Source organism: Daktulosphaira vitifoliae, unplaced genomic scaffold (assembly GCF_025091365.1).
Source record: "Daktulosphaira vitifoliae isolate Bord-2020 unplaced genomic scaffold, ASM2509136v1 Scaffold_3, whole genome shotgun sequence".
Lineage (NCBI taxonomy): Eukaryota > Metazoa > Arthropoda > Insecta > Hemiptera > Phylloxeridae > Daktulosphaira > Daktulosphaira vitifoliae.
The window spans coordinates 2,365,089-2,391,393 of record NW_026099574.1 but is presented as its reverse complement, the minus strand read 5'-3'; the positions used below and the strand labels follow the sequence as shown (position 1 = coordinate 2,391,393).

The window sequence follows — 26,305 nt, the reverse complement described above, 5'->3', positions numbered from 1 at the left end:
TAACTTAAATAATTAATTTATAACTTTAATAACTTTAAAAATTAATTTTGTGTCGATTTGTCTGGAAATAGGGTAAATTATATTCTTCTTTTTCCTCGCCTAAATACCAACTACTTGTAGTCAGTCACCCTTATCCTAAAATTTCAATTAACATGATTACTCACATCATCTAGGTTCACATTAGCCGTCCTCATATCGCATTCAATTATATTCATGTAATGTTATTACATCTCTTTTTTGGTCTTCCTCTACCTCTTCTTCCTTCAACATTCATTTCTATAACTGTTCTTACCGCTTTCCGATTCCTCTCTCCTCATAACATGACCAAACCATCTAAGTCTATTTTCTCTCATCTTATTTACGATTGATGTTTTACCTATACTACCTCTTATTTATTCGTCCTTTATCCTATCTTATCTAGTCACTTCACTCATCCATCCAAACATTCTCATCTCTGCTACACTTATTTTCTATTCTACTTTCTTGTCAACTGTCCAACACTCTGAACCATACATCATAGTCATAGGTCTCATTACAGTCTTATATAATTAACATTTCAGCTTCATTGAAATTCTTTTATTGTTTAACACACCAGACGCTTCTCTCCAATATAACCACCCGCACTTAATCCTGTATCTTACATCCTCGTCAATATCATCGCTCTTTTGCAAAACTAATCCTAAATACTCAAAACTTTCCATCTCTCCTATCACGTCCTCACCTATTATCATTGAACTTCTCATTTTACCTACCTCGTGTTCCTCTTTATCAAACTCTATATATTCTGTCTTATTTTTACTTATTCTTAAACCCTTTTCTTCAAGAGCTAATCTCCAACCTCTAGCTTTTGATTAATTTCCTCCCTATTTTCTCCTAGTAATACTATATCGTCAGCAAACAACATGCACCACGACACCTCTCCTTGTATTTCTCTAGTAATTTTATCCATCACTATAGAAAATAAGTAAGGGCTTAAAGCAGAACCTTGGTGCACTCCTAGTCTTACCCTAAAACCTTCTGTTACTCCACCTACACTTTTTACCCTGATGCAAGTGCCATCATACATATCTTCTATTATATTTATGTACCTTTTCGGGACTCCTTTTCTTTTTAATGCCCATTTTAAACTTCTATCGGTACTGTATCATACGCTTTCTCCAAATTGTTTTTAGGATAAATTATATTTTAAAGTTAAAATTAGGAGTTACATTTCATATATAGTTACATTTTACACAAAACACATAAAATTTACTTTTTTACTTTTAAATTATACATATTTTTGATAATTAACTCATAATAAATCATTTCATTTAAAAATATGTTAAGGGCTCCTTAAAAAATGATTAATAAATAATTTTTTTTTTAATTTTTACAGTATTGCATCACGTTAAAATCATGTATTTGATTGTTTCTCTTTAATCAGAAATCAAATAAAAATAAATTTTTTTTTCAAAGTTTTAAAATAGCCATTTTTTTTTCTTTTTTAATAAAAAATTCCCATAAGTCCACATTTTTAATGAATTACAGCTGTTTTAAGTTTAGGGGTGTTCAGAAAAAATCACACGTATTTTTAATAGACGACATTTTTATTTTATTAAATAATTTAATATAATATATATAATTTAATTTTAATTTTAGAAATTTCGAATAAAAATACATTTTTTGTAATCAAAAAAATATTATTATAAATCAATCGAAAGTAATACCTGTAATACTTGTAATACCTGTAAAGTAAAACCCACATATTTCACAAATATCCTATTCTTTCTCAGTAGTTTATAAAAGAGGTTGTTTAGTATCTGTCTTTAAAAAAAATTTAAAAACTATTATCATACGGATACGATTATTCAGGCTTCAATAAAGTTGAAGCCTTAAGTCCTTGAGGCTATTGTACTCCAGGATTTTATTCCGTTTAAAATGAAAATTTTTATTTATTTTAAAACTATCATAAACGTATCATGATGTCTAGGGATTCTTGTCTTCTAGAAAATTAGCAAAATTATTTTTTGGAAGGGAAAAAATTTAATTTTGACTTCCCTGCGCTTATGATTTACATAATACTAAATAAATAATTTAGCAAAAATATGAAAATGTATTTATTTACGGTATCACCTAAAACATTTGGCCACAATATTAGGATGTATTAAGGGAGTGGGGGCTCCCTTAATACATCCTAATTTTGTCATTGGCTATAATATTCTTTAAATACAATCAGTAATATATTTTACGTACTTGAATTTCCCAAGAAAAGAATCCGATAATATGGCTCCGAATAATGGAGAAAAATATGCTAAAAATACAGTCATGTGATAAATGATCGTAGATTCATCATCACTATAGCGTAGGATTGATGTGAGATATAAAACCAAAACAGCTTTAAATATAAAATAATTATATTATCATTAATTTTAAAGCAAAATAATAATATTATATAAGATACTTGATATTATATAATTTATATTTATGAAATGATAAAAAGCTACTTACTTCGTAATCCATAATAAGAAAATCGCTCACAAAACTCATTACAAATTATAAACCATACTGATTTTGGATATGCCTAAAATTAAGAATAATAAATTAAACTCATTAAAAATTGTTAAATTAAAATAAATTTATCTGTACTGTTGTATTTAAATTCATAAATAAAGAGAAGCGATTGAAATTTCTGTGCAAAGGACTTATAACTTATATACTACCAATTTAAAAACCAATTACAGGCAAAAGTTAATATTTATGTTATATTTTTGCGTGTTAAAAAATAAGAAATATAACGAAAAACATTTTTTCAAAAAATGTTATTGTATATTAGAACATTAAAAAATTTGCCAATGCTAAACAAATTACTAATGAGCACCGACTTTCAAAAATTTTTTTTCAATGAAAAATCTCAGCGGCATTACTCATTAATGTATAAATTTTTATACAATATTAACAAAAGGTATGTTAGTTATTGCGAAACTGGTTTTATACATCTGCAAATAAATATTCACATGACCTATTAAAAGTGTAATGTTACAGTGTACTTTCGATCATTGCGAAGTACCAAAATTATTTGTAACAATAAAAACAGTTTAATTTATTTAACTATACTATCATGTTATAACCATTGGTTAACAGTTTTGTTTTCATGCAGTGTGAACTCAACTTATGAACGAGCCAAAGGTCAGACCCAACCGGTATTTTTTAATTTTTATCGAAAAATATAGAAAAGGTAACAAGGAATTTAGTAGGTATACACCTTTTATTAAAGATATATTTATTAAATTATATTTTTTTTATTATATACTTATATTACAATCCCTTTTTTACAACATGTATACTACTTAATTAAATAAACTTTATTTTATTTAATAGCAAAGAAAAAACCGCTAAATATTATGGAACAATACAATTCTGTTATATAGCAAAATAAAAAATGCAAACGAATGTATTTTGTACACATTCATTTACATTTTTTGAAATCAAAATACGAATCTTTAGGTTATCATACTAGATTATGATAATACATAATTTAATTAAGTAACCATAATTAGATTGACAAAAATATCCGGTGATACTGTCACCGTTATAGTATTACAATGATTTCTTGCACAAAAAAAAGATAATTATTTATAATAATTATCTGCAATAAATAATTAAAATGTAGGTAATGTTGTTCTTATCTATAACAATTTTTATCTTTTGGAATCGTCTGAATATAAGATATCCAGTGGGAGAATTATTTCTTAAATGGGTGTCTATTTGGACACAGAAACTGTATTTAAAAGATGCCCTGAAAAGCAACATCTATAACATTATGTTAAAATCATAAAGCATTATTTTGAATTAATTTTTAGGATATAGAAAAGTGAAATTTTTATTTTAGTCCCAGTCAGCAATTTACAGATAATTTAAGATTATGTTTTTTTTTCATTTATGGAAAAAACTATTTTACAGTTAATATGTTAATATAACTACAAAATAAATATATAGTTAGAAGAAATGACTTATATAATTGGCCAAATTATAAATCTAGTTGGGATTATTCCATATTTACATTTTTAGTTAGTTCAATTATGTCAGTTAATTCTTCTAACTGAAATTAAGTGATCCAAATTTAGTAATACACTTATTTCCTTAGAAACTATTTAGAATTTTTATTTGTATAACCAAAAAAAATATTAGGTTAAAAAAACTAAAAATAATTTGTAAGTGGTTAATTTTTATTTTTTTCATCCTACAAAATTAAAAACCTTGAATTAAATTTTTTCATGGGAATTCCTATTTTAAAATTGATTATATGATAGAAAAGAAAATTAAAAACAATTTTGATCTTATGATTTTTTTAGTTGACACGGTACCGTGTTTCTCTTAAATGTATCTCGTTATCAATCTATATGAAAGTATACCGGGATCTAAATCATAAGAGTACAGTGGCCTGATGATATGGTTTGTCTTTAAGACGCCTTGGGTCGCGGGTTCTAACCCGTATCATGCCTTTTTATTCACATTGTTTCCGGTATATTTTCTATGACTGACCAGTCAATCTCTGGTGGATGTGTTGAGGCCTTTCAAAGAGCTCGGTGTTTGTTACAAAATAATTGTTTCAATGTAATAATAATTTAGATTAAACGGTCTAAAATATACGAAAAAATTATGTTTAAATGTTGATTTAATATGGTGACAAATGCTGTATAACCAAAGCATGCCTATAATGGAAATGTAATAAAAATAAATTGAAAACGCAACCATTAAAATTAAAGCTATATAGTGATTTATTGAATTTTAATTATTAAAAATATGAGGGATGTCGATTTTTTTATTGTTTATAAATCTATTGAATGGCTTCGTGAGAAAATTGCAGAATTAGTAGTGGCAATATATTATTACTAATATTTACTTATAATATTTTTATTCTTAAAATATTATTTAGTATAATCTCTTTTGTATTAAATAAAGTACTTAAGATGCATAGTTTTGAGAGAAATACAAGGCATGAACCCATTGAAATTAAATTATGTTAAGTTTTACGGACTTCCCACAAAACAAATTTCTAAATTTGAACATTACTGAAACGGAATCCAGAAAGTCTGATTTCAGCTTTTTTTCTAAGCATGTCTGTTATTTTAATTAATTTACAATTAAAAATAATATCAGTTGTTTTAAATATTTTTCCTATTAGAGAATCGTTAACTAATCTAAAGCATTATTGAGCTTAAATTGGATTTCAAATATTAAATTTTGAGTACTATTAGCAGAACAGTACTTTAATCTTTTAATTTTATCACACTTGTTATAAATTTATAAAGAACTCAAATTATAGATAGAATTAAACTCCTTCGATTTGGTAATGTTGATTAGTATATAAGTGGTTATTTATCTAACTATGTAAAACTTGAAAGTAACATATAAAAATGATATTGATAAATATTGTTTACCTTTATATTCATTTCTACTATGTTATCTTTGATAATTATACCTTAAAGTCATTTTTTTTGTGAGGACTCTAAGTAATTTGACGATTAAAATTTAATATGAATTAAAAAAAATCCTAGAAATTGTCTCTTTACAAATATTTAATAATTAATAAATGTATACATATTATACATTTACAGAGGAATTTGTCCTCTTATTTTCTAATAAGGAAATAGGAAAGCCTTAAAAAATTAGCACATTCAAAAATTTAGAAATTTAAAAATGTTGTAAAATGAAACTATTTTTAGGGTGAGTAAAATTTAAAAATAGTTCTCAATTTATTCTAGTTGTATCTTTGCGTTGTTAACAATCTGTCAATTGAAAAAATAAGTCTTCTAACGAAAATTAAAAAAACAATTCGTAAATGGAAATAAATTTTTTTTAGTATTTATCAGTTAATTGTTTAGATTTTTTCAAAAATAAAGACGATTTAATGTAATTCAATAAAAAAAATCAGGATTACATTTTTATACGCCATCATTTTTGATTAGTTATGAATCGTGTAATTATTCTTAAAAAAATATTAATGGAATACTAGAAGAGCAATTTAGAAAAAACTTAACCATTACTTTTTAGAGCTTTTATTAATAAAGTAGTTGAGCAAAAAGAATTAGTCATATTATATGTAATATTTAGTGCTATTTAAGTACTTAATTACTTATTAAAGTAATAGGTCGATACTCAATCAATTTTATATAATTTATTTTTAAAAATGATCTATTAACCATTAACTGTTATTTAATTTTATTTATTATGTTTTTGCACAATCTCAGTAAATTAAAATAAAAATTACAATTTAGTTCAGTAAAAAATTAAAAATGAATGATTATGACTAGAAAATATTAATAAATGTTTCATTTTGAATTATTTTTTAATATAATATTAAGCAATAGCTTCAATAAACACAATCAATCAACTAGTTATTTTATATTTCTATGTGATATTAAATTCTAAGTATTAAACGCATCGAAGCTAAAAACAGTTGTTCAATAAAATTAAATTGTTTTTAAGGAAAATGTTTTGTAATAATAGGATAAAACTTACAAACATAATTGTTTTTATCCTACAATACTAAATAAAATCGACAGAAATTAAAAAAATCGTCTTTTTTTAATAAGTAACAATTTTCAAAATTTAAGACTGAATGATTAAAATAACTATGAAATTTATGATAATGGACATAATTTACTATGCATTTATTAAGACTAATTAACGTCAGTAAACATGTCAAATTACTCAAAAGTAATGTTGGCCTAAATTTGATTTAATAGGTTGAGGATGAAAATTTTAAATGCAAATATACTTCGAAAAGAAAGTCTGATAAAAACAAACCATCACGGTCCATTATTTGTCAATTTTTCTAAATCTACGCCTATGTATTTCTTATATTATTTATTGAAATTTACCATATTTTCTCTAGTAGATATTATTATATTTAAATTAAAACTTTATTTTCTTCGGAATAACTCACAAAAAAATTTTTTAACAAATTTTAAATTATTGTGAAAAAACAAAAATTAAAACAATATTTCTAATTTTTTTTTTTTGTTATTATAAAAAAAAAACATATGATCTAATTTATTTTTGTGACCATTGTTGATAATTTTTTTAATTATTAAATCAAATCTCCAATGGATTTATGATTTAAATCCAAAATTATTATTAACAATTATCAATGAAGCATTTGCGATTTTTATATTATTAAATTATGATTAAATAAATAGTTTACCTTTATAAATTTTTCAACTTATTTAAAATGTTATAAATCAAAAACTGTAGTTATAAACTAATCAAGGTGCCATTTAATCTAACTAATAATAGAAAAAATTTTGCTGAACAATAGTTAAATTCAAAAGCACAATTGCCCACAAATAACATTTTATCCCAAATTAAAGTAATTTTAACTGGTTAACTCACCATGATAATATATTAAATAGAAATACAAAATTTGTCTTTAAACACAATTGCACAGTAAAAAAAAAATAGACATCTCATTAGAATTTAAAAAAATAATGTGGACCTATACTATGATCTGTAATTAAATTGTACATTGTAAAAAGAAAACTAAAAATATTGGATGCATAAAATATATAACAATATTATTTACGAACACTAGATTACAATTGTAGAAGAGAAAACGCGTTGTGCGCTCTATCAATGCTGACAGCAATTGCGCATTCACCGAACTAGTGGCTACAGAAATGTGGATCTGAATGTTCAAGCAATAATACTCACTGCACTCTGCAGGTATCTTTATAACTACATGTATCGTACCAAAGATCACACCAAGGTCAAATCGAAATCATTTGAAATCAAATACAAATTAGGCGCTCTTCGGCTGGAATTCACGCAATTGTTATTCATACAATGACAATACTAAACAATGTTTAACTATTGAAATGATAAACGTTAATTAATAAAAATAGAAACATTACAAACATTATTCAGTGGTCCTTAAATGAAAAATATGGAATAGATATGGTTTACGTAAGCACAATCATAATGTATTTGATACGATTAAAATTAAACATTTTTATCGAAACCACTCGTATAAAACCTAAAAACGCGAATATCAAATTTATGAGTATATATCACAAGACGTGATTACTGTACAATATTTATTATTTTTATTTATTGAATAATATATTAATATTATAATATATTATTGAATTTTCATAAGTATTATTTAAATCACTTCCTGAGTAATTAACAACAAATAAAAGTGTTTTTAAAAGTAGTGATATCATAACTATTGTATTAATTATAAAATTTCGTTGCTTTAACCACGAAGAGAAATAGACTAGACATCATCAGGTAATCCGGTTTTTATACATTTTCCGTAGAAGGGGGAATTTTGAAGAAATGGCGCCTCTACTATTTTACAGGTATTGCCTCACTGTGTTTTTAAATTTCGTATTCTGAAAACACGTTCATCTATAGAGCTCATTGATCACCGAATATTCCCCTTCTTATGGAATTTCTATAACAAAACCGGATCGCACTCCCTGTTCCCGACGACACGACGTCTAGTTCAATTTTTCTTAATTCGTGGTTTTAACGTAAAATCATATGTATTTTACAGTAAACTTTATTATGAAATTCCAGCTGATTAACAGGATATTAATACTAAGATATCGTAATTGCACGGAACATGGGGTTTTCTGTGGTTATTGGGCCCAGTTAACATTTTATAAATTATTAAAACAATTTAGACCTTATTATTCAGTAATTATGAAAACGAAATTGGATACTTTGATTGAATCAAATAATGAAATAAAAGCCTCTCAGAATGAAACGAATAAGACATTTTTTAAAACAAGAAAATGATTTTTTAAAAGACCATGTTAATAAACTCCATAATAAGTTCAGAATACGAAAAAAAAAATTTGAAGTAAATACTTAAATAATGACTGAATAACTAGATAGAAATGATAGAATTAAAAATATTGTATAATTTACCTGAAAAATTCGAATTTTAAAATAATGGCTATAACATAAATAAAATTTTGAATAAAATGGATTTGAACATATCTTAGATTCAATATGTACGTTTTAGAAAAATATCTGATAAGTGTTAATCTTTAAAATTTATGTTTCAAAACGCCAATGATGTTTTCAATATCCTCCATTCACAATAAAAATTTAGATCATCTAAATTATTTATAAATTAATTTATAATTAAAACTATTGGAATTATAATAATTAAGTATATAAAATTTACATTCATTTCTAATATACACAAGAATATTATTGGGTAAATAATTAACAATATTTTTATTAGTATTTTGGGTAAAAAGCGCAAACATTTATTGTATTCAAATAGTTAACTTAAGATTGTATTTTTGCTTGAAATTTTTACGAATATATCCATGTTTTCAGTTATGAGCTGACGATTTGGACTCATTGCAGAGCACATCTTCAGAGGGATAATTACATGCTCGTGGTTGGGACCTGATGGTTTGCTAATCCAACCCAACCCAACCAACTCTACTGTCGGATTAACTTTTTTGTAGTTTGTTTTTATATCGTTAAATCAGCATTTTCTATTATTGTATGAACATTTTGTTTAATTTGAAATTAACAAATTTCAGTTAAAAAAAATCATTTATGCGGATGATGTGATTCTAGTAGCATAAACCAAGACAATCGCAACAATAATGCATACGTTAAATGGCGATCTTAAAAAAGTATAAAAACATCTCAAGAAGTGGTAATTATCATTGATACCAATCATCCCTTTTATTTCAACAATGAAAAAGCAAACAGAGAACTACACGCAGAAATCGTTGAACAAAATATCGCTTCCAAAAAATCTCCTAAATATCTAGGGGGTATTTGGTAGAACCCTAACGTAAAACCAGAGTGGCGTTAAAAATAGACTGAGGACACACAATAATTTGGATACCCAATTCAAATAAATGGTTATCTATTCTATCTAATATAATCTCTCCCGATCTAAGAAAACTAGCCCACACTACAAAAATGCTTGAAAAAATTAACAATCTATCTAATTTACCATTTAAAATAGACATACTTGTTCACCAACCATTACGTTTAAAGTGTAGAAATTTCATATGTGGTACACAAGTAAAAAATGAGACTATAGTGTGCCTATGGAAGAAACGATGAAACTTAATAGAAACTTGTAACTGAGTTTAAAGACCTATTTAAAGGACCGCTCATAAAAGTTTCCGGCTAGTATTATTAAAGGGCCAATAGACAACACACAATCACACCAGAACAGGGCAAGAAAATTGCAACTATCTACTTCATAAATGAAACATGGAAGTCTCCCCACTTTGAAAATGCAATAAAATACAGTCTATCACGCACATAGTGGAGGCGTCCCTTATAACAAAGTTTAAAAAAGTGCTGATAAAATTTCAGCGAAATAGCTTGAACAAATTACAGTACAATTGTAATTTTATTACTTCTTTTATTAATAACATTTTCGTAAAAATTTATCTATTTTTGATTATCTATAATAATATTTATAACTCTGTTACTATAAATATAAGCCGATCTGTCATGTATAAATAATAATTATTTATGGATTTATAGATTTAGTTTTTAGGGATTTTTAAATTTTACTAAAAATATGAAGTTATTGCTTGAAGTGCTTGAGGATATATCCATGAAAGTTCTAACACATTCATATGAAGTTATTATTAAAAAATACATCTTAATATTAAATTAAGAAATATACCAACGTAAATATGGTATCCTATAAAATAGTAGGATTTATTTATATACACTATCTATCACTACTATCAGGTCCGTTCTTAAGAATTGCAAAGTTCCTGTAAAAAAAAGTGATACTATCCGAGTCATTTGATCACAAGTACGAAGCCAGAGACCTAGCTCTACATTCAATAGAATACAATTTATTTACTAATGTAGTAATATTCTATGGAAAACAGTTAAAAAATAAAATAAAATACTCAATACATACAATTTTCTTATTTTGAGTGTGCAGTAGATAGATTTTTTCATGGTATGTGACCATAATAATTTGGTGAATTTTTATTTGTTTAATTTGTCCTTGATGAGTAATAATATGTCCCAGATTATTCCAAAAAGAGAAAGAAGATGCGTCTGTATTCTTCAGTAACAATTATATCTATCAAAATATTATAAATATAATATCGTTATGCGCAACGAATAAGTCAGTATCTCAAAAAAATCCATTTTGAGATTATAAGGTATTTGAATTTAAGTTTTACTCTTATAATAACTTTCATCGAAATATCGAAAATTTGGATTGAATTGGAATTAAACTACTAAGAAAATTGATAAACATATAGCGTGTAATCAGAGAGTAATTTTTATTTTCAATATTCTGAAAAGTGAGAAAAAGTGAGTTTCTGCCTTATTTCTTGCGCATATTGATATGACTTAAAAACACTATGCCTTATATTGTAAGCAGAAGAGCATTTTTTATACTTAAATTCGTAATATTTAATTTAAAATATAAAAATAAAACTATTAATATAAACTAAAAAATATTAAAAATATTTAGTTAAAAAAATACATAACCCAACCGTGAGCAGAAAAAATATTATATTTTCAAAAAATATATATTTAATGAAAAGGTAATACCTATGGTGTTTATGAAAAATGTATTTTGATTCATCCATTTTATATTAGAATAAAAAATTACACCATAGCTCTAAGTATAATAATAATAGAGACTTAAAGATAAAACTATCAATTGAGGATCAAGTGCAATTATCGACTATTTATTTTTTGAAAATTATCAGGAAGCAAAAGACTAAAAAATATTAACAAAAAACTCTATATGTTAGACATATTTCTTTTTGAGATATTAACTATTTAATGGTCAGGTAAGTCTATTGATACAAGACGGGTTGCGGCAAAGTGGGACGTAAAAGTATAAATGATACCTAACAATAATTAATATAACTATTATAAAAAACGCTTCGATCTATTAAATTTCATGATTTGTATATTTGTAATTAATTTTACATTTTCTATAATAAGAAGAGAGGAATTGGAAGCTAAAAGAAAAGTTATGGAATTGAATGTTGAGAGAAGAAGAGGTAAAAGAAGACCAAAAAAGAGATTGAGGAATTTTTTTAATTGCGATATGAGAATGGGTGAAGTGTGCGAAGATGATGTGGGAGATCGTATCAAGTAGAAGTTTAGGATAAGGGTGGCCGACCTCAAATAATTGGGATAAAAGCGAGTAAGGGAAAGAAAAAGATATTAAAAATAATATCTCAGACTTTTTTTTAAGTCATGTTCAAAAAAATAAAACTAACAATTTACAATGACAATGAATTAATAGTACAATGAGCTTAAAACAAAATAATATATTAACAAACTTACAACTTGTGGTCCTATTTAACTAGATAAGGTTCGTAAATACAATTTAAATATTATTTAAAGGAGAATAAAGAGTAATATATGAAAAATTTAGTCTATTAAGTTAGTTATTAAATAAAATTATGTAAAATAATTCATGGAACTCGGACTAGAACATTGTCAAAAATAAATGTAAGCGAGTGTATAACATAATACGCAGCTAGCTGAGTAAGTGCTGACTGTAAAATTGCCTATTATTTCAGCGCGATATTTCATGTACTAGTTATGTACTATGTACTTTTGTCTGCATTATAAAACCTATCCTAAAAGATGTGAAATCTTATAAGCGTTTTAATGATAAAAAAGAATTCATGGAACTCGGACCGGAACTTTGTCCAAAATAAATATATGTAAGCGAGTATCTAAGATAATATATAGCTATATGTTTTGAGGCGAGTCCAGAAAATAATTTAACATCAAGCTTATAAATTTTCCTATCCAATGATATTAGCTGCAAAAAGTACTCTAGTGTCCCTGAGTAACCTTTATTGAGAGAAATTGTTAGGGTATATCAGTGACCGTAAACAGTAAATAGGAAATATTATAAACTTTTATTTGGTATTTAAATAAAGCCTTTACTGGCTTTAGAATATTGTCAAAAATACAAATTAATGAGCCGATAGTGTCAACGACCGCCAACCTAATATGTTCTAGCTATTTAAGTTCCGGAGATAACTTAGAATTTTATGTATCTTTAAAGAATTATTATTATAATTGTATGTTTTATTATAAGTAGTAAAAAACATTGAGCCAGGACTTAGGAATATAAAACAATATACTATTAGGATATGTGGCTATTATCCAAATTATAATTATTTGGCTATAATTGTACTTACCAACAATAATATTCTTTGCGATCTAATATAAATGTATTTGATAATTATTTCCACTTGTTAAATAATTTAAAAAAAAAAATAAAAAATTAGGGTAAATTATATAAGAGCAAAATCGTTTTACTAAAAATTGTTCTCATCAAGCTCGAAATTAAATGCACATTAATTTGATGTAGTATTTCATTATAATATTATAGTTATAATAAATGATAACAAATTATTTTGTTTCACTAAAAAATTACACATTTTATCATAAACGAACCTTGAATGTAGTTTCTTAGATAAATTATAGGAGCGCTTTTTGCACATAAACTTTTAATCAAAAAAAGTTAATTTTAAAGAGAAATTCAAAACAAATAAAAAAAAAAGAGAAGTTGGTTGCTGGAGAAAGTTGTCACAGATCAATTACACTGCACGACACTTTTTAGCGCCAAAATTATTATAGTAGATTCTAAAAAGAATTTCACCGTTGATTCCGAATCTAGTCTTAGAATTATCAAATTGACTGAAATTGGGATTAAAAAACCCATTTAAAACATTAATGAGCTATACTTAGGAAGTTATTACAAAAGTTTTATAAAAGTTACATGAATTTAACTTACATTGAATATAAATTTAAAATTAAAATATTAATAATATTTTACATCCTCTAAGTTAAGAAAAACGACTTTGAATTTTTGATATAGCTTAAATTGTCTTTTTTAGTTACACGTTTATGTAATGTACGATGCCCTCGTCGATTATATTCTCACGCTCGGAGTACGCGGTTCGAACCCCACACATCAAAATGATTTTTTTTGCATTCTTATCATAATTCTTATTTTTGTTATATGTAAATATTCATTTTTCACTAATGAGTAATAATCTAAAAAAAAAGTGGTGATAGAAAAAATCTAATTGCAGATTTGAAATTGGCGCAAAAATGGGTTTAGAAAAGTATATTTTCGGTCTCTGATCATTTCCTTGTAGACCAAAAAATATATTCATAAGTGACAAACAGTTTTTTTTTTTTAGTTTTAAATTAATAATATTTTATATATAGTTTTAATTTTAATTAAGTAACTACTTTATAATGTTTTATAATTTCTCCATAAAAATTACAATACTAAATTAATAAATATCAATTTCATGCTATATTTAATTGCTAGTGATTTTAATCACTGTCACTATGCCAAGTCTACACTGTGCCTCGACCCCACTGTGCTACTGTTTTTTATATTTTGTTGTGCGGTGAAACTTGTCAAGGAATTTCAATTGGACAAAATATAATGATGCTATTTTATTTATAATATTTTTTAATAGTCCTACACTTAAATTTAAATTTTGAAATAAAATTTCAATTATTTATTACAAAATATGTAATCTTGAGATAAAAAGTAAGTTTTAAGTAGGGCACGGAATTACATGTATTTATACATTTTATTAAGTTATTCCGATGCTATCGAACTTAGTAATATGTAATTATCGAGGTTATAGTATTAAGAGGATTGGAGGAGGGGTTATCTTCCCTAAAACTTTGAATATTTTTATTCTACTATGTAATCATATAACAAAGTTTTATAATTTTAAACTCTTTAAATTGGCTCAAACAAATTTTAAAAATGCAAATAATTACTATTAATAAATAACTTTAGTTATGAACTTTTTTTTTTACTTAATAGTAAGTTAAATTTGAGTCCACTTTATTGAACTACAAAAATTATTCTTAAATGAAAATATTTAAATCTAGACCTGTTAGTTTTTTTTATTTATAAAAAGCTGATAACATAAATATCAATTGTTTTTGAGACCTAAAGTACATCTGATTTTAGAGAACACATTTCTTAATTCAATTATAGTGATTATCATGGGCATTGCCATGTATTTTTCGATGAAGTTTCTAGAAAAGATTAAATATTATTCTTTTTTTCTAAAAAATATGAACATTAATATTTTTTTAGCCAAAACCAAAATATAAATGAAAAAAGTTGATACGCACATTTCTAATTCAAAGGACACATTTTGGTTTTCATAACACATTTATTTATTATGACAGAGAACAATATATTTTTGGTTCTATTTGTTCCAATAAATTTTAACTGATCTTATACAACTTTTCTTTATTCAAGTACAATCTTACATTTCGTTCCTAATATTTGATTTTAGCTTCAAATAATAAACAAAAGTAGTATAAACAATTTTTTGTTAAGCACATTAATAATTAATTATTGTATCGTTTGCTTTATGCAAAATCTGCATTTATTTTGTTATTGTTTTCATTGTTACGAATTATGATCAACACAAGATACACGAACAAGCTGAATATATTTAAAAGAAATTATTCATTACTCCTTCAAAAGAAAAAAAAATCGTATCTTTACCTTGTTATTATTTTTGTTTTAGGAGATCTATCTTATGCATACTCTTTTCAAAAATGGATTTACAGAGGGCCTCCAGGGGGTCTGAACTCCCTAGACACCGATATTTTTATATTATTATTTATATATCAAGAGTAAAAGACACAGATACGTAATTTAAGTAAAATATTTTTATTCGAAAAATGTTGAAAATTCGCCATTGCCCTTCATTGCGCTCTTGAATAATCAAGTTACCTAAAGAATTTGTAATTTTAATTCTTTTGTACAAGTTGAAAATTATTATTGCTATATCCAAGTATGTTTTCACTATTTATACTTTTGACCAATTAAAAAAGTCCTAGAGCATTCAATTTGAAGGTTTTGACCGTTCATATCATATTAAATTATATTTTTAAATACGTAACCTTTTTTAATTTGTTTTAATAAATATTAAAATCTCGTATGTGAAACTGAAGCATTATAACTAGAAAAATTATTGTTATGCATTATTAAAAACTCGTTTATTGCTTCTCTTTTATAAGTCAAAAATAATATGCCACAAACCTACAACTGAGAAGGGAAAATTTTTTCATTGTTTATCTATTTACTATACAAAATAATTTTTATTTTTATTAATATTGCTGCGAAAATATTATTTACTTACGTGTGTTTTATTTGGTTTTTTGAGACTTTTGTCTGGTATAACATACTTGTATTGTTTTTCACAAGTTAATAGACTTAAAGAGTTTAACTGGTCGTCTTCCATTACAAATTTATTCTAAAAGTCAATTTATTGATTCCTAACTAACTTATATTAAAATTAAATTAAATATTTTCCAATAAATCTACAGAGTAATTACTTTGTAATTGATTTATATTAATATAAATGATCAAACTATTTTTAAAAATTGGTAATTATTAACAGTAATTAAAGATTTAAGCAAATTAGTATAGAATGCACTATAATTTTTAATTCAAAAATTATTGTTTTATGTGAACTTACTATTATACACTAAACAAGATGTAGGCTCACTAACTAAATAAACATTTGAAATGTGTTACACGTGTTCAAATATGTATAATAGGCGTAACTAGTATAGAAAGAGGGGTCATGAGTCCTCCTTTTTTGAAAATCATTAAATTATTTTTCATTTCATTAATGACTTTTAAATAAAATTAACCTAACACCATAAATAGCTTGAAAAAATCATCGGATACATGTATTTTAAGTATGATTTTTTCATTATCAGCGTCAAATAGTTGTAAAATTAATGTAAAATATTTAGTAAAACTTCTTACACGTTAGATTCAAATTATTTTGAGATGAATCCTTTCACTTAAAATTAAAAAGATGCTTAATAAAATCAATCGAGATGCATGTGCTAAAAGCGTGTGTATTGGAGTTCGATTCCGTTGTGTAGGGTGTTTTCCGTTCTATCAAGCATAGGGTTTAAGAATAAATGTTGATAATAATAATAATATAATAATATTAATTGAACTCCAGTGAATAATAAAGTTAATAAAACGAAGTATTAATTAATCCTTAACCTAAAATATGTTATAAATAATATTTTAATATTTATAAAATAAGTAAATATAATAATAATATTTAACTTGTGATTAAGAATTAATAACCAGATTTGTTTAAATCTAGATTAGTATTTCTTAAACATAAAGAATACTAGGAAAATAACTTTAATTCAAATTTTATTTAATGACTAATTTAAACCTATTCCTCTGTTTAATACCAAATATAATTTAAAATAAATATGACTATATTATTAAAAAAATATAATATCTAAATATAATAAGTTGTGTTTTTTTATATAATTAAGACATAAAATTAAATAATAAAAAAACTCTTGAAAGATAGGTAAAAATTTTGATATTCCATTGTAACATTAATATGTACGAATATGTTGTTTATATTTTACAATTATTAACTAGAAAAAAAAATGCAGTGATAAAAGAATATTTAAAATTAAATTTCGTGATAAAATAATCTTTCAAAGAGGTTGTACACAAGTTAGCTTAATCTTTTTTTATCCATGGAGATTCTAAGAACTTGACTTCTTTAACTCTTAAACCATGGTTAAATATCAATAAAACAACATTGTTATCTAAATCGCGTTGTGCGTTTACCGACGTTTTTACTCATGTTCATTTCATGGTCGGCGTCTTAGAACGATTTAAGTGAGCAACTCTCAGTACATTGATTTTATGTTTTAGAATTATGTGTTAAGATTAATGTATCAGATTTGAGTTTGTAGAAAAATATAACTGTTAACTTGTGTTCATGAAAATGTGATTAGTAATATTGTTTTATTAATCATTTAAATTGTAAGTATTTTAGTTTAAAAACATTATCTTGTAATGTAGCTAATAAATATTATTTGACATTTTGTATTAGGTGAATCATAATGTCTATTCCACCTTTTATGTTGGGTGGGAACCCATGGGCTCAGATGATAGTACAACAACAACAACAGCAAATTGCTGCTGTTCAAGCACAAGCTGCTCATGCTCAAGCTGCTGCTGTTCATGCTCAAATTCATGCTCAGCAAGTGGCAATGCATCAAATTTCATCAGCTCCACCTAATAGAATTCCTGAACCATTAAGTGAAGAAAAATTACAAGAAAAATGTAAATGATTTTATTAATTTTAAACTGTATTTATGATTGAAATATCATTTAATAATGTTTTTTAAATTCCACTCATCCATTACATCTGTGCATAGAATAAAAAAGATAAGAAATCTTTAATTCAACAGAGAATTATTAGTTAGTATTTGAATAAATATTAATTATGTGGTTAATACTATTGAAATGTTATCACTAAGTTGATGGGTAACATTCCTTTTTCTACACAACTTAAATATTTTGCTATTAATAATCAATATCAATAATTGTTCAAATAAAAAATTTAATTGTTCTAAAAATAAATATATATTTTATAATAATTTATTTGTAGCACAAAAATGGCAGCAAATTCAGTCTAAAAGATTCGCCCCTAAGCGAAAATTTGGTTTTGTTGATGCACAGAAAGAAGACATGCCACCTGAACATATACGTAAAATCATAAGGGATCATGGAGATATGAGTAGTCGTAAATATCGTCATGATAAAAGAGTTTATCTTGGGTATGTTATTAGTTGCAATACCTTATAATTTAAATTATCACTGTGCTTTGTTGACATGTCCAAGTAGCATGGTTGTAACTATTGTAAATGATTATACAATTCATATTTAACTAGATGTACCTATAAATAGATATATCCAATTCAAGAGTATTACTTACTATAATCACGAGTTAAAAAAACGATCACCTGTAGATAATAACAGTGTCTTTGACATAACATTAATACAGTGCTGTATTTCACTGAGCCATACATCACATTAACCTGTAAGGAAATGTATTGGGATCTGAATCAAATGAGCTATAGTGTCAATATTATGTCTATTATAATATTTGTCTCTATATCTTAGTTCATGGGTTTTAGTCCCATATAACGACTTTTTTTCACATGATTTCTGGTACACTTTTAATGACAGTTAAACAATCCCCAATGGTCTTGACATAAAAAAATACTTGAATTTGTACTTTATTTGGTTAAGACTTAAAAATGCTGAGAGATTTCAATCACTTGCTACCATTTGAACATTTTTACATATTCTTAATTTACACTAAATAAACTACCTAATTAAAAAAAAAGTTTGAAAATATAGTGTCTGGTAAAGTTAACGATACCAAAATTATAATGAAAAGGTCAACTTTTGTTTTTGAAAATAATTCATTTTTCAAAAATCTGTAATAATTCTGCTTCTTATAGAAAATTATTTTTATTGTTAAAAATAGTTTTAATTTTTGATTATTATTTAATTAACAATTTTCAGAGCTTTAAAGTATATGCCACATGCTGTTTTAAAACTGTTAGAAAACATGCCTATGCCATGGGAACAAATCAGAGATGTGAAGGTATTGTATCATATTACTGGTGCTATAACATTTGTCAATGAAATTCCATGGGTAATTGAACCAGTTTATATAGCTCAATGGGGGTGAGTAAAATTATTAAAGTGTATTATATTCATTTGTAAAAAGTAATTAATGATTTATTTCTCAGGACTATGTGGATTATGATGAGAAGAGAAAAACGTGATAGACGACATTTCAAGCGAATGCGTTTCCCTCCTTTTGATGATGAAGAACCACCATTAGATTATGCTGACAATGTTTTAGATGTTGAACCTTTAGAGGCAATCCAAATTGATTTAGATAATGAAGAAGATGTTGCTGTTGCTAAATGGTTCTATGATCATAAACCTCTTGTAAACACAAGGTCAGTTAAATACATCAAATTTATATAACAAATGAATATCTGACCTTTTTACTGTAATTTAAAAAACAACACTAATACATAGATGCCTAGAGTTGAAAGGTTAATATAATTTTTTTAGAAAAATTGATACAATTGCAAAACTAAAAAGTAAAAGTACTGTTATTTTGATTAGATTAACAATCACAGTGAAATTTTTAAATTAAAATGTTATTTATCATTTATTTCCTTAACCAACTTTGAAGAGGTAGCATTATTTAATTTTTAAAATTAATTATTAATTAAAATTATTTCTTGGAATCAACTTTTTGTCACTTTGATTCCTTAAACTTGGGTTGCATTTGCAAACTGTTTTGTCCAATGGAAAACTCATCATTTTTTTTTTTTTTATGTGTTGAGAAAAAGAAGATGTTTAACTTATGAAATTCATATGTTTCACATTAAAAATAATACTTGCCATATTATTGGCAAGTATTCTTTCCAGTGCTGCTTATAACCTACTGTTTGTATCGTGTCCCCCTTGAATTTAGTACAAGTTATGTATATAATATAGGAGTGTCTATTATAAAACAATATAACTGTTAATAATTAGGGTTCATTTATAAAATTCATTTTAGTCTTCTAAATACATCAATAATAAGTTATTATTTTAACTCTCACGTCCTCTTTGAAAAGCTATGCTTGTGTTAAAGAAGCTGAAAAAACCTATATAGCCAACCACATTGGAATTAAACCCTGGTATTTATGCACAGAGGCATAATGTGTTCCCGACCTACCTAAGTAAGCCATTTTAATAGATATTCGTTTTTGTTTTTCTTAATAATGTAATCAATGTAAATTAATTAGGATTTTAGTTTAGGGACATGGGGATGACATTTTCCTTAAAGAAAAAAGTTCCTGTAATATTGTATATTTTTATTATTTATATATTTTTTAGCAGCTCCAATAAGTAATAGATTGTATTAGGGAATGATGAGTTTTAAAAAAAAAGTCATATTAATATTTTAAAAATTAAAATTATGATATATTTGAAAGAGAAGATAAAATATGAAGTATTACAAGAATAATCAAAAAAAAAATTATTAAATACATGTCTGTATATTATATGATAATATTATTTAAGTTTAAAGAATATAAAAATAAGTTAACTAACTTAATGGTTTATCAGATTACTACATTAATTTAAGTGTATAAATTGAAATAAATTTAGTATTAATAAACTTAAATGTTTAAATGTTCACTTAAATTAATGTAGCAATTAAACCATAAAGATTGTAAACTTATAAAACAATAAGTTTAAAATATTTAAGTGTCATTATTAATGAACACCTCATTTGATATGTACATATTGATTATATTAATTCTCTCATTAAGAAATATTAAACAATATGACTATATATTATATACCTACGATAAATTTTCATAAAGTTAGGTATCATAAAAATTTGTATAAATGCATAAAGTCCTGAACTCTATTAATAATTAACCACTTTTTAATACAAGTATTGTTTTGTTTTAATTATACTAGTAAAGTTAGGAAATTTCATTATTTATAACAATATGTAATAACTCTGATTTTTAATTAATAATATATATATTTTTAAATATTCATTTTAGGCATGTAAATGGTTCAACCTATCGAAAATGGAATTTGACTTTACCACAAATGGCAACATTATACCGTTTAGCTAATCAACTTTTAACTGATCTTGTTGACGACAACTATTTTTATTTATTTGATCCAAAATCATTTTTCACTGCTAAAGCTTTAAATATGGCTATACCTGGTGGTCCAAAATTTGAGCCTCTTATAAAAGATTCAAATCCTGCGTAAGACTAACTGACTACTAATAAATTTTAAAAATTAATAAATGTCAAAAGATCCACATGTCTATTAATATTACTAACTTTTATGTTTCAGTTTTGTACGCGATGAAGATTGGAATGAGTTCAATGATATAAATAAAATTATTATCAGACAACCTGTTCGTACTGAATATAGAATAGCTTTTCCCTATTTGTACAATAATCTTCCTCATTATGTTCATTTGTCTTGGTGAGTTTTGTTTAATATATAAAAGGATTAGGGATAGTAATAAGTAGAGGTAGTCAGGATGTACTTTTTGAACATAAGTACAGTGGAAAAATTTTTTTGTCAGTTTTTATATATAATAAAAAATGAATATAAAACTGCAATGATGACATGCATATAAAAAAAAAATTACTGGAAAATAGCTCCTTGTACCTTGTTAGAATCCAGAATGCGAAAAGGCCGTCAAAGACAAGAGAAAATCATATAAGAAATAAATCTTACAAAATATCAGTTTGGTTTTTTTGTCTGGAAAGTTTTTACCAAAAACTTAAAATATGGACTAATAACAATGATGTACAGTGGTTTATTTTTGAGGAGGGTTACATTAAATTTTTCCCTTCTGAAAAATAATTTTTATATACATTATATAAAAATAAATGATCACTTGTTATTAATATTATTAAAAGTATTAACTAAAATTTCTTCAATTAAAAAAGTCACAAAAATTACTAAAAAATAGTATATACTTATTTCAAAAACAATGTTACCATCATTAGCACTAAACAAATACTCTCTAAAATGTTTTAAAATACAACAAAATTGTTCAGCTTTAAGAAAATTGTCAATTGATAATTTATTGACATTAGAATTGTGTTAGTATGTGTTTAGTGCTGTAGATATGTTTATGCTATTTTTTAGTAGTTTTTGTGGCTTTTTGAGTTAAATATTTTTTCACTTTTAGTTTTAAATAAATATTTTAAATGCATATAATTTAACTAAATTTGGAGGTGTTAATTTGTAAATTGATGAGGTGCTTAGCCTCTTAAGATCTATATCCTAACACCTATGACTAAAAATCTAAAGTATTTTGAAATATCAAGAAGTATTCAAGTTAAATATATAATATTTATGTAAATAATATAAATTAAGAAATTAATACATTATTTATTTATATAAAAAATATAAATAAAAACATTTGTAAATTTAGAACAACCCTAAAGACTTAATGAGCTGTAAGCGTAGCATATTAAAAAAAATACAACTATTAAAGTCTAAATTATTAAATTTTGAAACATTTGAATAAATTTAGTACCTACCTAATTATTATTTTTTTAAAACTTTTTACCTACTTTAAAAATTACACTATACTATCCATGTTTTTTATTGTTTTTTAATCTAAAAGATTTACTATTGCCGATTAATAAGTTTTGTTAGGATGATATCATTGATTCCAATGATCTGCTTAAAACTCAAAAACAACTTAGTATAAATAAACTGCAAAAGTAAGTACTAAGATTTTGTAAACGTATTTGGAAAAAAAATATGATTTAAAAAATTATTTGTTTAGTATTTTATTTTAGCTTCAATAAAAGAAGATTTTCCTGGATTTATGGAAAATAACCTGAACTAATAACTAAAAAAAATTAAATATATTCCAAATATACCCTCCAAACATCCAAAATATTCATTATCAATTTTCACAGTTTTTTTAATATTTTCATGAAATAGATTTATAGTTAGTACATTTTTCTATAAAGTAGTAAAAGATGTGGACAAATACATGAACCGTTGAGATTAGGTTATTATTTTATATGATATAATAATATATATGCATAATTACTACACACAAGTTTTGAAAATTACATTTAGATATATGTTTTTTTTACTAAATGTGTGTGATAATAACTCATAATAGTTAAAGTTAATTAGATTTAAGAAAATCTAAATAGCGCTGATAGTTATGAACAAATAATTACGAATTCTATTTAAAGATTAACATTGACTTGAAAAAGTATAAATAAGAATACTGTATTTATTAAGATAATTCTGTGATGAAATGCGTAGGGGCTCTGATATTGGATGCAGAATGATGCCCAACTATTTTTGGCTTGTAAATTTTCATCTGTGATGATCATTTTTAACAATAATAGGATTACACGCGTGACTGAGATTTTTAAAAAAAATTTATTATGATGATTGCACAGGGGTCTGATTCTTTAAAAATGAATACAGACTTTTAAAATTTATTAATAATGTGGTCTGTGATCTATTATTATAAATTTTATTTGGAAAATATTAATCTGAATACAATTTGTTGTTTTAATTAATTAAAGTATAATGTTAAAAAAGTATTATCAATTTTAAGTAAAATTTTATGAAATAAATTACTTATCAGTACAATTTTAAAATTGTAATTTATTTATACATATATTATATATCATTGTTTTCATTTAATGGTTAACAATATTTATTTAAAGTTACCAAAATATAGATTTTCCTTAGATTAAATCTATAGTGGGGATTAAGTAAAATTAAAACTATATTAAAAATATTATTAATTTAAAAACTAAAAAATATTAAACTCAAAAGTCACAAAAAATTACTGAAAAGTGGCGGATACGTATTTCGGAAACAATGTTATCATTATCAACGCTAAACACATACTATGTATTATATATAATATGTGTTTAGTGCTGTAAGTTGTAACATTGTTTCCGAAATATGTATCTGCGACTTTTCAGTAATTTTTTGTGGCTTTTGAGTTTAATATTTTTTAGTTTTTAATTAATAATATTTTTAATATAGTTTTAATTTTACTTAATTAATTAGCCACAAGTGATCAATTTCTATTATATAGGAGGATTGCTAAAAAAATTTAATATTTTATGTTTATTTTTCATTAATAAAAAATTTTAGTTTATATATGTGGTTATTATAAATAAATGATGTATTATTTATTTTTCAGGTATCATGCACCAAATGTTGTGTATATCAAGACAGAAGATCCAGATTTACCAGCATTTTACTTTGATCCTTTAATCAACCCTATATCTCATAGGCATTCTGTGAAGGTATTTTTATTTTTATTCTTCTAAATTTATTCAGATTTGGAATTGCTTTTTTAATTATTAGAGATAGGCCAATAAACTTTTTTAAATTCAAACTTGCAAACTTATAATAAAGATAAAGTTTGTCAAACAAGTAGCTCAAACTTTTAAATTTAAAATTATTATTCTTTTAAATAAATAATTTTAAATGATGAAAAGTTTTAGCCATTTTACTTAGGTTATAATTACATTTATTCATTTATTTATAGATGGTTTAAAATTATTTTGTGTAATACTTATAATTAGGTCTACATTTTATAAAAATAATGTATGTGACTATTTAAAGTAAATAGGATTGTTTTTTTTTTTAATAAAATACATTTTAAGATAAAAAAAAATGGTAGCACAGTGGGGTGGGATCAAGTATAGATTGTTGGGACAAGTATAGATGATATCTGACAGTGATTAAAATCACTTTCATAAGGATAGTTGGTTTATTATCTTAAATTTTACATAATATCATTTACAATATCATTCTTAGATAATTAAGTACCTAATATTTTGTTTATAAATATTAACTAATTTTGATTTTGGTTAGATATATTAAGTAAATTTAATTTAAAAAATTGGTTATGTTTTTTGTAGGTTAATGAACCAGTGTTTGATGAAGATGAAGAATTCGAATTGCCACCTGAAGTTCAACCATTCTTACAAGAAGTACCTGTGTATACAGATAACACAGCCAATGGGATCGCTTTATTATGGGCCCCAAGACCTTTTAATATGAGATCAGGTAAATTTTTTTCTGTATTTTAATGTAATTATATAAAGGGTCCTAAATTTTATTTACTATGTATATATATATATATATATTAGGACGTTGTAGAAGAGCAATTGATGTGCCCTTGGTTAAAAGTTGGTATAGAGAACATTGTCCACCAGGTCAACCAGTTAAAGTCCGTGTAAGCTATCAAAAATTATTGAAATACTTTGTGTTGAATGCTTTGAAACATAGGCCACCTAAACCTCAAAAGAAAAGGTATTTATTTAGGTATAAAGTTTAATAAATATAAAATTACATTTATTAATATCTCTAATAGATATTTATTCCGATCATTCAAATTTACTAAATTTTTCCAAACAACAACTCTGGACTGGGTTGAAGCTGGATTGCAAGTTTGTAGACAAGGTTACAATATGTTAAATCTTTTAATACATCGTAAAAATCTCAATTACTTGCATTTGGATTATAATTTCAACTTAAAACCTGTTAAAACTTTGACAACTAAAGAAAGAAAAAAATCAAGATTTGGGAATGGTAATTATTGAATAAATATTGTTATTCTCCTTCCTTTTAAAATTTAAAAGAAAAGGATAATGGACGTTTTTTATAAGAAAGGGCAAAAGTTACTTCTTGATATTTATTTGTACAAATTATGAGCATGATAACATTATTATGTAAATATGCAGTTTTTGATATCAATATATTGTTACTTTAATTTGGTAAGTTATATATAAATTAGTAATATACGAACCATTTGATTTTTGAATAATATATATATATATATATATATATATATATAAGCCCATAGCACTC

General features: G+C 24.7%; 2 protein-coding genes across 10 annotated transcripts in view; one reads left to right on the top strand and one right to left on the bottom strand.

The window, feature by feature from the left end:
• Positions 1-16,405, bottom strand: part of LOC126902250 (solute carrier family 15 member 1-like) — a 35,270-nt gene extending 18,865 nt beyond the window's left edge. Inside the window, exons 1-5 of one of the 9 annotated variants that reach the window (XM_050679319.1) lie at positions 16,176-16,360; positions 13,179-13,200; positions 10,910-11,059; positions 2,488-2,560; positions 2,233-2,374 (exon numbers count right to left, since the gene is read on the bottom strand). In XM_050679319.1, coding sequence (XP_050535276.1) covers positions 2,233-2,374; positions 2,488-2,560; positions 10,910-11,059; positions 13,179-13,200; positions 16,176-16,219 — 431 coding nt within the window. In that variant the 5' untranslated portion in view covers positions 16,220-16,360. Of the gene's footprint in view, positions 1-2,232; positions 2,375-2,487; positions 2,561-2,625; positions 2,659-7,374; positions 7,702-10,909; positions 11,078-13,178; positions 13,201-15,153; positions 15,210-16,175 lie in introns of those variants that run through there. The other 8 variants (XM_050679321.1, XM_050679323.1, XM_050679322.1 and 5 more) reach the window with 8 other exon arrangements.
• Positions 16,406-17,658: 1,253 nt separating this feature from the next.
• LOC126902553 (pre-mRNA-processing-splicing factor 8) overlaps positions 17,659-26,305 on the top strand; it is a 35,131-nt gene continuing 26,484 nt past the window's right edge. Inside the window, exons 1-11 of the mRNA XM_050679939.1 lie at positions 17,659-17,851; positions 17,922-18,154; positions 18,483-18,651; positions 19,406-19,570; positions 19,636-19,851; positions 21,466-21,678; positions 21,770-21,904; positions 24,627-24,732; positions 25,354-25,501; positions 25,585-25,747; positions 25,809-26,026. Of these exons, the coding sequence (XP_050535896.1) occupies positions 17,932-18,154; positions 18,483-18,651; positions 19,406-19,570; positions 19,636-19,851; positions 21,466-21,678; positions 21,770-21,904; positions 24,627-24,732; positions 25,354-25,501; positions 25,585-25,747; positions 25,809-26,026 (1,756 nt within the window). The 5' untranslated portion in view covers positions 17,659-17,851; positions 17,922-17,931. The remainder of the gene's footprint in view (positions 17,852-17,921; positions 18,155-18,482; positions 18,652-19,405; positions 19,571-19,635; positions 19,852-21,465; positions 21,679-21,769; positions 21,905-24,626; positions 24,733-25,353; positions 25,502-25,584; positions 25,748-25,808; positions 26,027-26,305) is intronic.